General features: G+C 37.5%; 2 protein-coding genes across 11 annotated transcripts in view; one reads left to right on the top strand and one right to left on the bottom strand.

The window, feature by feature from the left end:
* Positions 1 to 4,066, bottom strand: part of GPSM2 (G protein signaling modulator 2) — a 28,460-nt gene extending 24,394 nt beyond the window's left edge. For 4 of the 5 annotated variants that reach the window (XM_039556552.1, XM_039556554.1, XM_039556555.1 and 1 more), the window contains exon 1: positions 3,948 to 4,035. The gene's annotated coding sequence lies outside the window, so the exon portion shown is untranslated. Of the gene's footprint in view, positions 1 to 3,947 lie in introns of all 5 variants that reach the window. The other variant, XM_039556556.1, reaches the window with a different exon arrangement.
* Positions 4,067 to 4,240: 174 nt separating this feature from the next.
* On the top strand, positions 4,241 to 15,845 carry AKNAD1 (AKNA domain containing 1). 6 transcript variants are annotated; one of them, XM_019291482.3, is made up of 16 exons: positions 4,241 to 4,430; positions 4,931 to 6,084; positions 6,784 to 6,843; positions 7,191 to 7,320; positions 7,425 to 7,576; positions 7,675 to 7,734; positions 8,224 to 8,357; positions 8,703 to 8,829; positions 9,514 to 9,677; positions 10,980 to 11,065; positions 12,287 to 12,409; positions 12,494 to 12,604; positions 13,453 to 13,534; positions 14,160 to 14,255; positions 14,332 to 14,479; positions 15,102 to 15,845. In XM_019291482.3, the coding sequence occupies exons 2-16, from the start codon at positions 5,008 to 5,010 to the stop codon at positions 15,219 to 15,221; spliced, it is 2,670 nt and encodes an 889-aa protein (XP_019147027.3). In that variant the 5' UTR covers positions 4,241 to 4,430; positions 4,931 to 5,007; the 3' UTR covers positions 15,222 to 15,845. The 6 variants fall into 6 exon arrangements, with proteins under 6 accessions (XP_019147027.3, XP_019147026.3, XP_010407551.3 ...); XM_019291481.3 differs by having other exon boundaries at positions 13,444 to 13,534; XM_010409249.4 differs by lacking the exon at positions 14,160 to 14,255.
* Positions 15,846 to 16,091: the final 246 nt, after the last annotated feature.

Raw genomic sequence — 16,091 nt, 5'->3', positions numbered from 1 at the left:
TCTAAGAGAATCAGTATTTAACTGGAGAACAGCTTGCTAGTTGATTTACATAATTACTGTCCAGTGTGCAGGTTAAAGAACCCAGTGTAGCTAACACAAGAAACCACAAGTATTTTTATTATACAGACACTCCTGCAGATAGTTAATAGTAAGCCATCTATTTAAATCCTGAACTAGGGGAATCCCACACTACAATAAAATAAGAAAGGAGAACATGAAGTGCCAGCAAAATATAACTAATATCTCCATCATAAAACTAATCAGGCAACTGAAAACTAATTCTCTATGCAGCAAGATTAAGATTTCAGATACAAGAATAGAGCAGAAAAATATCATAGTCAAAATAGCTCAGAATTTTTCCACATATATGATACATCAAGGTATTAGGACTCCTTATCTTTTTTTCTTTTTTAATCAGAACCAGATCCAAGTTTATTTACAAATTGTCATTCACAGACTGAAAAAAAATGTTGTGCTGCCTTCTTTCCAACATCTCCCGCAACTGGGGATGAGATTTGCATTCAAGCACTTTAAGTGTACAAATGCCACAATAGACTGCAATGACAGCTCGCAACACAGCAGTAACTTGTGATCCTTTTATTCATAGTGTAAGTTGAAATCATCTTCCCACAAAATTAGTTTAGTTACCAAGTTCTGAAGGTAAATTTGAATCCTGCTCCTTTGGGACAATCCCATCATGCAAATTAACATATACAAGGCCTCTCCCAGGCAACGAGACACTTGACTACCTTCAGTTTGGGAACTGGAGCATGTTATCCAATGTGAAAGAACCCCACATAGAAAGGGTTCCGCACAAAAGGTTGGCTATTTGCACATAAGCTGATAGAGCAAGTTGATCACAAATCTCTCCAATAAAACATTCCACCTAGCTTAGCTCCTGCTTGGCCTATAAAATCTCTTCAAAAGAGATACTGGTATGTAAAAGAAAGAAGACAAACATTGTACAAGCATCTTAAAAGGAAATTGAAGAAGTTACCTTAAGATTCTATAAATTAAATTTAAAAATATTAATAATCCTTAGAATCACTGGCAGTAAGACACAGTAGCAATTTAAGTGAAGCAATACAGCTGCTGTTTCAAAATTCCTAGTTGGTACAGTGGTGCTCATTCAGAGACAAATAAATCAGATACTCAGCATAACAAGCTCCTTACCACTCCAGCAAGGTTTTATCTTGCAGGGAGCAGGTGTAGCTCTCACAGAACCTCTGTTACTCAACTGCAATGATCCATGACAGGTTAATGCCAGCGGCACTGCTTGATGCATCACCTGTGCCCCTCAGTTACCAAGTCCTAACAGCAGGCATTAACACCCTCTCTAACAAGTCTATAGCTACAACCTGTAAAAGTTGTGGTGCTGGATGAACACTCACTATAGTGAGAAGACTACGTGTTGGTTTTTTTGTGCTGTTTACTTCTTACAGACAGGTACAGTGTATTGATAGCACATCACCTATGGAAATTTAAGGAAAACAGTTTTTGTTGAAGTGCCAAATTTTAAATTGCTTTGCATATTCATTCCAACACTTGAGATGCAGCTGCAAATCTATTCAGAATCTACTCAATGCAGTTCTTCCACCAGTGTGATGACTACTGACTGGACTGCAGTCCATTTTGCCCCCACTGCCATTTTATCCACCATGTACATGCATTACTACACCAATAGAATTGGTCACAGTAGCACATCCTGTTCTCTAACAAACCAACAACCACTAGATAAGGTCCAGGCTCCAAAGTGCTACATGCAAGGAGCAAAATTCCTAAGAGTATACTAACATGGCAACAGGAGGAAAAATAGTGTAGCAACCAGAAATAACAAAGAAATAAAATAGATTTTGAGAGCCTTCTCTACAAACCACATGTGGTTTATGCTCCCTGTAACCCAGCTGAATGAAAGCTTTCCTTCCTGTTAGTAAAAGTTTCATAATACAAATAAGTTTTATTATATGAACAAGAACCATATTCCTCAAACACTGCCAAATGTGAGTCCCAAGAGGCAACTTGACATTAATCATCTGTTCAACACTATATGTGTTTCAGACCATCTCTTACCAGTCCTTCCATTTCTGCTTTTCCTGTATTTTGCATTCCTAATATTGTGGTCTTCCAAAAAATAATACCCTTTTTCCCCGTCATGGATATTATCACTTGTATAGCTGACTTGCTACTAAAGGGCTAAAGAAAAGTTTAGGGTTTTTTCTAGCACCTGGTGTATCTCTTTGCTTTTATTTGCAGGAGCAGTGATAACAATAACAGGCTGATCCCTCAGAAGGTGTTAAGATGATCACTCACTCCTCAAACAAAACCAATTTCATTAAGACATTAACCTTAAAAGCTAATGAAACCAAGAGCTTAGTTACAGATATGGGCAGGACAGACTAAGTTGTGGAAAGTGAAATTGATCACACAAAGGGTACAACAAACCTGGAGGACAAAAAGCACAAATATCTTGGCTATTAAATTTCAAAAGTGGAAGATGAAGAGAAATGAAAAAATTATAAACTCTAAAAAAATGCTATTTGTCCATAGTTTTAACTACTGAACTCCCCTTATATTCAGTAGTTAAAACTATGGACAAACAGCTTTTTTTTTTTTTAGGAAAAAGCTTTTTAAAACTTAGTCTGACCTTTGAACCATCAATTTGTGAAGTAATTCTGCAGCAAGAGTAGCAGGAATGTACAATCCTAAGTAGTTTTAAGATGCTTGAAAGAGTTACAAGAGCATTTAAACAACAGCATGCTAAATAAAGCAACTTTAGAAGACCCACACAAGTTTCTTCTATGAAGAAAGTTTCTTCAATGAAGCTTAGATTTCAGGTAAATTTTGTCCCACCTTTATACGGAAGTAACTGGAAGTACAAAGTCCTTCCTATTGAAGAAGGACACATAACCACAGTCCAGAAGACTTGCTAACCATTAATTAAACTAGTAAGAAGGCACATTTGGACAAGCCCACAAATTAGTTTTAACACACTTTAAAGATATATAAGCAATGAATTCAGAAGGACTATATCATGAGGAGGACTTTTCTGCTAGCATTTTCAGGTCTAATAAAATTCTCAATTAAATAAGAGGTATAAAGTTTCCAGACAAAATTTAAGCAAGGACTAGAATCTCTTAACTTTTTGAGATGCAAGACTCAGCACATTCTTCCAAATTCTGATGGTTGCACAGCTCTCCATGGCAACCCAGGATACATGAGCCCTGGCAAGAATCTAACAGGAACAACACATTAGGCTGAAAAAGCTTCTAAAGCAGAAGAAAGGCCACAACTTCAAGACGTGGTAAAATTCGTGTCTTGGCAATCAGGTCAATACAGGGACAGAGAACAATTTCCGATTTACTACGCATCTCCACTGAAAAAGTGACGAAGCAATAGAAGGGCAGCAACTACACTAGCAAAACCTACACAGTCTAGTAGATAAATGAGACTAGGTCTGGTGTAATCCGAGTTTAGATATGCCACAACACAATGCTTAAGTCAAGCTCTTGAACAAGAGTTTAGAGCTTGTTCCCTGTATAACTCACTCCTCGCGTCATGCTTGCAGATCCTTCGGTTCCGGTTCTTTTAACAGCTTATTTCATTCCCACTCTTATACTTTTATTCTCGATTCATTCATCTCGTTAAGCATACCAGTGCCCAAAGCCGCCCGATGCAGAGCCCTGCTGGTACGGGCTCCCTTCAGAGACACCAGGGCGATCTGTGGCACACAGCCCGCCCGCGCCGGGCACGGGTACCGCCTGCCTTTGTTCGCCAAGGGCGCTCGGCGGCTGCCGGCACTCACCGGGTTCGCACAGCACTGCCCACAGCGGGCCGCACCGCGACTTTAATCGCCAAAACACCGGGCCGTTCGGGGCCCGCAGCAGCTGCCGGGGCCGCGCTCGGAGCCCCTCGTCCTGGCACCCAGCGCTCCCCGGCGCCCCGCTCACCTGTGTGCCGGGCCGGCGGAGCTCTGAGGGGCCGGCGCAGCTCTGAGGGGCCGGCGCTGCGAGTGCCGGGCCGGCGGGGCCGAGCGGGCTGTGAGGGGCGGCAGGACCCGCCCGCCCACGCGCAGCCGCTCCTCGAACCCGCCAATCGCCGCCGCACGCGCCGGCCCCAGGGGCGCGGCCGCCAACGGCCGGCGGGCGGCGCGGCCGCATCATCCGCACGGACCAATGGGGAGCCGCGGCGGGGCGGGAGGAGGCGCGGCCGCTGCGGGCTCCGCCAAAGGCCCCGCCCGGCATCGTGTTCCCACCGATCCCAACGCAGTCCCGGGGCTGAGCCAGGGGAATGAGGCAGGAGTGGGCCGGCCTCTGCAGCACAATCACGCTGCTCCCCCATACGGGAATGGCACGGCCGTGCTGCTGCCCTGGTGCCCATAGGGAAGCGAGGCTGCAAGATCGCCTCTGCCGCCTCGAGCGACTGCAGATAAGGTGAAACAATGCATTTTATGATGCTGAGCTGCTAATTAATTGCATTTTGTCTGATGCACGGGGATGAGAAGTAAATTGGGAAAAAAGTTTGTGATCTTCCTCTAGAGCATAAGCTAAAGAAACGCTTTAGAGTGGTGAGAGAAAGGGGGGAAAGGGGTTGGGAGATTTGTTTGGGTTTTTCCAGCCTGAAGTTTAACTTTAGTACCTGTCGCGGCTCTGTTACCAAGCTTTTTTGTCTTTACCGCTACAGCAGGATTAATGAGCAAGGACAGGTACCTGGTAGCAGCTACTGTTCCCGATGCTTTTATCATTTGTGTGTTCCTATTTCCTCCAGCAGTTAATGCAGACTTACACTAGTGCAAATAGGGAAGCATCCATGTCAGTACGAGTGTTCCAAAAAAGCTACAGTAGGAAGATAATTAACTCTTAAGTATATAGATAACTAGGTATTATTGTCATGTGTATTTAATTATAAAATCACTATTATTCGTACATTCCAGATTTTGATCCATGGAATAATAAAAGCTCTATTCATAAATGGCAAAGCAATGGCATTGATATTCTACATAAACTGGATATGGAGACTACAAAAAAGTGCAAACTGTCAGACTGGATGAAAGCACAAATGAGTAATTCATTTTCAGATGCATTAAGCCGTAGCACAGATGCAACTGAAGAGGAAGAAGATTACTTAGTTTATGATGGAGATATAGGAATAAGCTGTAAATACAACAATAATTCAGATAATCTGAATGACTGTACTTGTACAAAAGGTATTTCTGGTATTTTAAACTTAGCCTGTTTTGAAGATAACAAAAACATAAAAGCAGCAGTCAATTATGAAACTCCTCTACAGCCTGAAGAATTCTCCAGTCATCACAGAGGCACCAGAGGAACAACTGGAGTTTCAGCTGAAATGCCTGGAAGTGAAGTTTGCTTTAAGAAGGAATTACCTGTTGGTAGTTCTAGTAAACCAGATAGCAAAGATCATGTAACTACCTCCAAGATGTCCAATGTCCTCCTGCGTCACTTTTCTAGGGGAGAGTTACTAAGCACATGCCACTTAATTGAATGTGAGACAATACCAGAGACATCCTTTACTGAAAGTATCGATGACACTGGGAGCAAACCTGAGCCTTCAGAACACATCAAAGGCCCTTTAGCGTATGAACAACGGGCAATGAGCTCTGAGGAGTATCCCTTAGAAAAGCACAAGGAAGTAAAGGCTCATGACAAAAATGAAAACTTGTTAAATGAAAATAGATCTGTTTCAAAGGAACATATTCTTTCTGGATGCAGACAGGAATATTCACAATTGATTAATGAGACTGGAGATACACCCACCTTTCAAAACATGAAAGATGAGAGAGCCTTGTTTAGGAGAACAGTTTCACCTTGTGAGCTCAAATATGGCCGAGGGCAAGCTCACCATTGTCTTCCTGACTTCTCTGAAGTTGCTTCAGAAGTTAAAGTACCAAAAACACCTGACACTATTAACTCAGTTCCTTCACTTGAGAGAGCACAACCCTTTCCTATTTTGCTAAGTAAATCAGCAACTGTGAACAACATTTTGGAAAATCAGAATTTCTTCAATTCTGCTGAAGTAGAGAATCAAGAAGAAATGGGTATTTCAGAACTGCTGCGACAGCTACAGGTAATTAAGATGCTTGAAGAAATTCTTCATACTGGATAAGAGGGGTTTATTGTAAGGAGATATTCTGTGTCCCATAAAATCTAACATGACTAGTTCATATGGGCACTCTGTAGGTATCAGTGAGTACCTCACTTGACTCAAAAAATGCTTTCACAAATAAAGTTTTGTGGGATTGACTTTATACAGAACTGTCATTACCAATTGTTTAAAGGCTGAGTTTTATTTAATACGCCAGCATTTAATACTGGAGTATTGTTTGTGATGCTGAAGCATCCTACCAAATAATTAGGAAATTCACTATAAATTGTTATGACTGATGTTATATATAAATGTTTAAATTCACAAAAAATACTTTAAATATATTTTTAAGAGCAACGTTCTATTTTTATACTGTACCTATGTTAAGATACCTTTGCCTTTTTTTGCATCTACCACTCTCCAGCTACTGAGACTGGTATTTATTGACAAGTCAATTCTTTCTAAAGGATTTTTTTGACAACAATATTTCTCTTACTGTAGTGAATTTATTTTAAAGTTTGTTAGTAATTAGATAACTGCTCCTCAATTTCATGCCCTGACATGGAGCTCACTCACAGAGCTTTACAGATTCTTAATTCCATTCCTAGATTTACATCTTAGTAAATTGCTTGAGACACAAGTTTTAATAGTTTTCCTTATTATTTCCTGCCTGCAAATGAGATGCTGACACACCATGCTGACATCCAGAATCATATTGACCATCTGAGATTTAATCCTAAGGTAAATCTCTCAAAATAGCTTTTTTTTTTTCTTTTTTAAGTCATTCTTCTTTATCTCTAGGACTATGACTATCCCCTAAAACTATTTTGTCATCTTCATATTGTATTTCCCATTTATACAAATATATAGAACAACACAGATATATATATATTTTTTCACAGAGCAGAAATATTTGAAGTATTTATACAATGAGACACTTTATACATCTAACTATCAACTCAAAAAATTAAATGCTACTGTTACAGTAAACATTTCATTAATATTTTGTAATTTGAGTTAAAGTTTTTTGTCTAGGTCCATAAGTGTTCTACACATTGTATCTATAACAAAGGTTCTCATTTTAACAGATACTTCCTCAGTCAGACTTTGCAAATGCCAGCATTGCCATTTCCTCAGGAGACATTGGGACACCACCTGATGTCATCACATTACGTGCTCCTGTCCCTGTACAACCTACACATGGTTTGCTTAAAGCAAGTAAATAAAATTACAGTAACTATGCAAATGACTGTTTAATGTAATTTGATTACACTTTTGGGCCGAAATTGCAATTGATCAATCTTACCTTGTACATTATGTAGGACTGCAGCCTGCAACAGCAGCATCAGCACTACCAGCAGCTGGTACAATAGAAGCACAGTGTCTAAATCCTTCCAATTCACTGCCAGAACTAACACTAGGAGAAAAGATGTCTCAAATACTAAAGGATCAGACAGAGCAACTGACTAAGAAAGTAAGAATTCTGTTTCAATATATACTTTTCACTGATGCTCAAATTCCAAATTCACTTGGCAAATTCGTATAATGAAAGTCTAATATTTTGTCTTGAAGGTGGAAGACTTCTCTAAGCATATGACCCAGGAAACATTCTTTTTACAAGACAAAAAGCTGGTAAATTAATTTATTTATTTTGAGCTATGTGACATGCACTTTAAGTGGCTGTAGACTTACACTTTTCTGGAAAGATGCTTGATATTTACCTCAAATGGATGTTTGCTCTTCCTCTCAATTCAGACTGGAGGCATGAGTTTAAGAAGCAAAAATGAAGGTCTTCAGTAGGTGGATGAATCCTTTAATCTTTTAAGGATTCCAACTTAAAACTATTTTAAAAAGGCCTGAAGTTGCCATGTAAGTTAGGAATTTTGACATGTAGGGCATCAGTTTAGAAATCTTTTTTTATTATTTTACTTAATAATATAATAGAGCAGTGCAGAGTATCAGGTGAATCTATAATATGCAGTCCTGTTTAAATTCAGAGAACTACCAAAATTCTTCCCAACAGCACTGCAAATAGCATCTGGCTTACGTATCAAGACAGTGATAGCTACTTATGCTAAATTTTTGTGACATTTTGTATTGAATTATTTCTTATTGATAAAGGCATTAAATCAACTGAAAAGATACCTTGATGCCTTGGAAAGAAATTATTTAAGAGCTAGAGAAGAGCACCACAACTTACAGCTGCAGAACCACAAGGACAAGCCTATCAGCCTTGGAGAGTTTGATCCTAGCAGGTTAGAAGAGAAGTGCTAAGTAGTATATCAGTGTATTTTCTTTGTCTTACACCTTTTACTTCATTTATCCATTAGAGTTTTCCTGAAGTGAAAATATTATCTTCATGTGGTAAACCAAAAGTTGTTTGGCCAAAATTCACCTTGGGCTTTATATATGGGCTTTATATATCCTACTTGTAATTGGGATGTCTATTTGATTAATTCAAATATTTAAAAGGGACTCTTTCACCTCCATAAATTTTTTTCCTATGGGAAATGTACTGCGATGTCCACCATGGTTATCATAGTAAGAAATAAAAGATCACTTTATACAGTTTTAACTAACTGGATTGCAATTGGATTCAGAAGGGTGGAAGGAGGAATATTCAGACTTGGCATGCTGCTTGAAGACATTCAAGAACAAGTGGATGGCAGCAAAGGCAGCCTGTCATCTTTGCTGACTTCCTATGAATCTGCCCAGTCTTTTTGTGAGGTAACTGAGTTTTATTAAATACTACAATTATTCTGTTTTACTGATGCAAGTCTCAAGAACCTAAGTGCAGTTGTGTGATTGTATGTTCTCCTCTGGTAAGAGCATGATGCTTTTAGATAGCATATTACTTTAAAAGAAAATATTTTTAATGAAATATGAACTTCATAATATGTAATTAACTGCAACAGAAACCTAAGTATAAAAACACAGCTATACTGAATGTTCTTAGTTCCAGTTTCAAAAGCATTTATTTCACAGTAAGAAAATATGAGTAGCTAATTTAACTTCTGCAAAGCTGCTTTATTTTGGGGAATTAATCACTATCATTTAATGGGAGGAAAGATTACTTTGTCCAAGATTCTTAAGCTGCAGAATTATTAGAAGACCAAACAGTATTGTGCTATAGAAAATTTAGTTTACTCCTAATGGTAATTTTGTCACAGATCATAAATACATATACACACACACACACACCCCCTCCCCCCCTCAAAACAAAAATCTTACTGCCTTCTACAAATCTACAGGTAAATCTCAACCAGTGCTTTCACTATCAATGTTTTAGGTAACTTGGGCTTCAGAGAAAAATGTTAAGAGAGCCTCAGGAGATGCTGTTTGGTAGGAGTCATGTCCTTGCAATGCAAGGCCCATGTACACCTGTGTCTATGCTATTGTTGCTTTCTACAGAGCTCGGTGGTTTCAAGCATTGCTTATCCTCCAGAAAGAAGAGGTACTGAAACTCCATTTCTTCACAAGAACCATGAGGGAGAAAGAAGTCAGACAACTGATTTAATCCCATCAACAAATCAACTTCCTTTAGAAAGCAAAAAGTGCAATCTTTGTCTTCACATGTAAGTGAAAACCTGGAAACAGCTGTTGAAGTTTTTATAAAAATATCCGTAAAATTACTTGCTGAATAAGAAAATTGGGACAATTAAAATCTCTGAAAAGCAACAGGAATATTTCCAGAATAAAAATTCTACAGAATTCTGTAACTATATATCCAAGAATTCCTAACAGCCTGGTCTTCCTAACTTTCTCGGTCTGAAAGTATTTCCTGAAGCCAAAACACCACCATCACTTTCACCTAAGAGTTAAATCATACTTCTGTATAAAATTCATGACAGCCACACAAATTCAGGACGTGAATGATTAGTCAAAGTACAGTGCCAGTAAAAGATAATTTGCCAATATTTGTGTGGTATTTTTAATTAAACAAGAAAAGGGAGGGATGCAGATCCTTACATAATTAACCATCAAAACCTTGTGAAAACTCTAGATACCATCTCCGCCCTCCTGGGAAGTATTTTAAGGTGTTATGCATCTCAATGAGATTAGAAACATAAAATAAATGGTCTCCCCTTAACCAATCTAAGGTTAAAAACAGAGAACTGAACTAAGTTCCAGTAAAGAAGCAGAGCTTCTGGGAAAAGAATGTATGCAGCATAGAACACAGTCAGCATAATTCTGTCAGATTATTTTATAGGGTAGATGTTAACAGTTGTCCAGTAAAACTCACCTAGCTTCCACTTTTATCTCTGTCATTGAAAGTATATTAGTTCAATCTTCTGATCATTATGTTCACGAATGGGTAGAAAATTTTCCAGCTAAACTTGGTGATCCTGTACACCCTAAGTTAAAAATAGACAACAAATAACGCAAACAAGGAACTTTGTTGTTGTTCTCTCAGAAAGTACATCTGAAATACTCCTCTAATTATCTTAAGGCATAAATTAAAGCCTTAATAACAGCTCAAAGTTACTAAGACACCAAGTCATCTTTAATGTATGTTGTATCAAAACACTATCAGTGGTAACAGATGGATGTATCTAAGATTTCATACTACTTTACTATTCCAAAACAGGATTATCGATACCTCTACTTTTAAGCATTTTTAACAGGTGTGGTAAGTCAGGTGCTTTTGTCAGACTGTGTCCTTTAAAGAGTTCATTATTTTGCAACTGGTTAATTATTAATTTAAACTTCTGCTTACCACCTTTTCAGATAACTGATACAAGTAAAGTTCTTTCTGTGAATAAGTCTGATTTCTTCTCAGCTAAGAAGTGATCAGTCATTAATATAAGATGCTTGTAAGTCTCATCATAGAAATATTAAGATACAATTAAAATATCATTCTGTTTTCATGCCAAAAGAAATACAAACATCCAGGAAAGAAAAACTGGAACATCTTCGCTCTTTGTGCAGAGAAAACCAACTGACTTATCAGATACCAGCCCGAGTAAGTCATGATGGCAACACAAAGGTCTTAACTGTGCTTAAACCTGCTAGGGAATCCTATGAAGAAATACGCTCCTTTTATGTCTCAACATGAAAATTGTAGTTTTAACAGATGTCACTGCTTATCAGAGCACAAAACACTAAGAATAAAAAGGAAACTGAAAAGAACGCCAGGTCAAATTCACTGTGGAAGTGTCAGTGACAGACCAATGCAAAGCAATTTTCAGTTAGATATGTAAGATTTTTAACTTGGTCAAACATTGAAACAGTTTGCTCTAGGGAGGCTGTGGTATCTCCATTCTCAGAGATATTCAGAACTTCACTGGACAGGGTTCTAAGCAACTTCATTTAAGCTGGTCTTTTGAGAGGGGACAGGGTCAGATGATCTCCAGAAGTCCTGTCCAACCTGAATTACCCTATAAATCTAATTCAGCTTTCTAGATAAGTTTCCAAATATTGCCACTGCTAACATTTTCAAGAGTGTGACAGTGACGTGCACACAATGCTTTGATTTTGCTTTTTCTTCTGATGTGCATTTCATGTTCTAGAAGATGTTTCCAAGCTTGACAACTGAGACATTTTATATCAGTACTTCCACTTAAAGTTTTTTGATTCAACTTTGTTATTCTGCTTAAAAACAATTTTACCTTTCTGCTGCAGAATATTCTGAAGCTTTTAGTACCCAGCAACTAAAGGAGAATAGCATGAGCTATCCTGCATTGTTTTAAGTCTGAATATACAGGTTTTCTTATTTCTTTATCAGCTCTCCTTGGTTTCTTTGTGATATCCTTTCAGTTTAATATAATACACTGGGACCATTATTGTTTGTACTGCTTTGTGCAATAGTTAAAGCAGTGCCACACTAGAGCTGGTCACATTCTCATCCTATTCCTATTATGCTGCACTGTTTCCATAACACTATGGACAGGGAGATGGAGAACTTCATTTAAAAAAAGAAAACCAACCAATTCTTAGTCTGAAAATAAGCACCACCAAAAAAAAAATAAAAATCTACATTCAAGGCTTGCAGACAGGGCTGAAAGCTAATCTCAAATTCAATCCACACCCTCCTGGGGGTGAAAAGTACTTCCTCAAATTGCAGTAGCATTAATGGCAGCAAAGGGCTCTGAAATTACAGTGCTGAAAGCCAAATAATTACCTGAGTACAGTAGCCAAAGTTTCTCATATTTCAGACCCTTTTAACTTATTTTTTGAATTGTAGGCAGTGATTCAGAAGACTTCTCGGCCTATGACTCTTATAATGATTCACAAAGCAAGGACCTTGTCAACTGTGAAATTCTAAGTCACAGATCATTAAATAGGAGATTATGTGGCGAGAGAAAAGGTACAGTGATTGCAAAAATATTAACATGTACAAGGAAACATTGCGTATAGTGTGTTTTTCTAAACAACACGTCTCCGTTTCCAGGACTTAGATGCAGATGCCGCAGGGGAAGCAGATATCAAGTAAAACTCAGGAATTACAAAGAGTCTGTTCTGTCTTGTATCCTATGTGGAAAAAAAAGTTCTGGTTCATCCTGTAAGTATGTGTTACTGAAATAATTAACAAACAGACTAGGTTTTAAGGGGCACAAACCCACAGTGCACATACCACGCCACATTTAATTTCGTATAAGCGTCATTAGCACTGTAAATCCAACTTCTGCACACCTGGTCAAGCTTAATCTCCATGCACAACAGATCTAACTTTTTCTGGTCCTTTATGAGAGGAATCCCTTTCATATTTCATTTATGGCAGAAATATTTCATTTTGCAGAGCCACATAAAAGAATATGAAAATTAGGCATTACTGTGCCAACTTTTATAGTGCCAGCCATTACCTAACATAGTATAAAACAAGTACTAAAGAAAATTCCAGCTCAACATTCATATTGTGTGACATGCAGCAAAGTCAAGGAAAGCCTGATTAAAAAAAAAAAATTAAATGTTGAACATCTGAACACCTACCTTTTAAAGTCACTTAGAATCTCTCTCTACCCTAAGAAAAAATTGCTTAAAGAAAAACATAACATTTCATCAAGAAGAAAGTATAAATTAGCTACTTGTCTCTAACAATCCTGTGAAACTATAAATCAAAGTAGTGTTCATGTAATTATTAGGATTATGACACTGATTATTCAACACTTCCCAACTGCAGTCTTTCACTGTATGAAATTGAATATAAATCTGCATTCCATTTGCCAACTAAACTCAAGAGCAAACACAAAAAGGTTAATCTGTCCTCATTTACAAAAAACTTTAAAACATATTCAAGTTTTATTCAGCAGTGATAGTTACTTGATCTTTTATTTATGCTGAAGAGAAAAAAATGTTAAAATACACAGAAAATTACCTTTTTTGTTTTAAACATGGCCTCAACAACTCCAGCTTATTCACAGAAGAGAATCTCCACTCAAAAGGCTCAAAAAACCAAACAGCCAAGTGATGTTGTAACCAGACTTTGTGAAAGGTAAGCTGTAGCAGTAACTACGTAGTACAACAGAAAACCCCACTGTAGAAGACTCAGCATGGAAAAAACACACCAGTCTCATAAGCAGTGCATGATATATATTAGAATTTCACTCTTTAGTGGAAATATTTAGTGTAAGAACATGTGTAAATGTTTCTTAGATTAGTGCTTCACTCCTTCTAATTTACTGAAGAGTAAGAATCTAACTCCTTTAGCTGACACATTTAGTAATGAAAAAAATTTCATTTGAAGAGGATGTTTCCATTCAAAAATTCAAAAGTAGGCCTGTATTATTAGGATGCAGCTCTGTTTGCTACCAACTATTTCTCTGTAAGTAACAATCCTACCTTTAATTGTTGTTACCATTCAATTATACTGTGAGACAGAAATAAAATGGATTTGTAACAGTAGCACAGACTAGACTGAAATGCAAATGAGTTTTGTCACAGTATTTTTTGACAGCTTTACTCAATAGCAGTAATTGCCTGGAAGTACAGCAGCTGCACTTGAGAATCAGTGGCATAGAACATTGTGAGAGAAAGTTACAGCAGCAAAAGAGTGGTGCTATTATGAGAAATTTCCTTACTCTGCATCCTAGAACATTTTCTTTCTTATTGCAATACAGATGGAACACAAATAATGACGGGATTGTGCTTTACAATTCAATGGAAAATTCTACTCACCATGAATTAACTTGCAACCGAGTGATATCAAGGTGTATGTATGTAATTCATAGTTTAGAAATACTTTTTCTTACTTAAATTGTTTGTATTTTATTCTATGTGTCTTATCTTTAGGAAATCCTTTGGGGCTGCCAAAATCTGCTGTTCAAGCACATGTGGTACAATTATCCTTTCACATCAATCCATACCCAGCAAGAAATCTGCCCAAAGCAAATCTACAATCAACATCAGAAACAGAAATGCCAATGATTCCTATGCAAATGTAAGACTTCAGAGTGAAAATTAAAAGCCACACAACTTTTTGAAAGTATTACCTCCCTTCATCATGGCATGGTTAAACATCCCATTCTTAGCAAGCTGATTACTATAATCTAAGCATGTGTAGTCCATTTGAGGGTAAGACAAGAGGGAGTTCAAAACCCAAGCATTTTAGCTTATATGTTAGTATACTACATCACATAGGCATGTACAGGCTTGTTATGCAACTTAGTCCCTGTATAAATGGTGAAATAGACCAAAAAATAGCACTGGATCTTATCTCTAGAATTGTGTTTCATATACTGAAACAAAGTGTAGCTACACAAACCACTATCAAAACCTCAAGAAAGCCTTCTCAGTACCAAAAACATGCACCACACTGGAGCTGATACATTGGAAAGGTGTAAATATCCCTCAGTTCAAATGAATACACAGTCAAAGAGAGAAATAATTAACAGATACTTCCAACTTGAATCCTGGAGCAGTTTATCACATAACTCAATTGTTACTTCTCAACACGTATTCAGAGTGAAAATCATGGACAAAACCTTAAACATCACCTTTTTCCTACACCTATGTATACATTTTCCTTCACTATTAACAAGGCTATATTTTATTTCCAACAGATTTTAAGTTCTACTCTGGATCATGCCATAGAGATAGCAAACAGTTTGAAGAAAGCTACAGAACGAATGGTACAAGCAGTTTCAGAAGATCTAGCTAAAGTTAAAAGAAAACGGTTTTAATTACCTAGTTCAAATACTATATTGTTCTGCTGGTTCATACTGAAGTGTTAGTATCTCTGCAAAAACAAAATGATGAATACAAACATTAAAAAGTCAGCTCGCTAACTTTGTTAGCTGTTCTGTAACTATTAGTGCTAAACCAAACCAGAGCATATAGGTATTCCATGTTTACACTCAGAACTGTAAAACAAATTATTAATTCACTGGAAGTATTAATAGGTTGGCTAATCCCCATTCCTGTGTACAGATACCTTCTCTAAGTATTCACTTAAGATAGCTTAATAAAAATTGGCTTAAACAAGCAAAATTAACTTTCTGACTTTGATTTTCCCCCACTCCCAAGTGTGAGAATTAACCTCAGTCATTACTACATCTCTTTTCTTCCCACACTTCCACAGCAGCTGCTTAATCACACCAGAAGAAAACAGCCTCTGTACCTGAGACATCTAGAAGCAAACATCATGCTAACATACCAAGTCATAATGAACTTCTGGAATTACTTTGGTTTTAGAGTGCCCTACATTGAGAGTTGCTTGTTTTTAAGAAACTTCCTTGCATGTTGCAATGACCAAATTACACCATTTGTTGTTTATGTATTTGTAACAATTAAACTGGTTCCTTCAATGGGATGTCCTTAATTTGTCAGATGTATCTGGCCTTGAGATTTTAGCTGATGGTAAGTAGGTTGGAAAATTTTAAAATATTGTAGAAATTCAGTGGGCCAAGAAAAGTCAGCTATTATTTTCCTTCTAACCATTTAACTGCAGTAATTAAAAGCAAGCAGACAGTTAACAGCCATGTTTTATATTCACTGAAGCCAAAGAATATAAGGACTGATGAAAAACAGATTAGAAAAGCTAGTGTATTCCT

This window comes from Corvus cornix, chromosome 8 (genome assembly GCF_000738735.6).
Source record: "Corvus cornix cornix isolate S_Up_H32 chromosome 8, ASM73873v5, whole genome shotgun sequence".
Lineage (NCBI taxonomy): Eukaryota > Metazoa > Chordata > Aves > Passeriformes > Corvidae > Corvus > Corvus cornix.
Note: the sequence above shows the minus strand (reverse complement) of the source record. Positions and strands in the feature narration are given on the sequence as shown.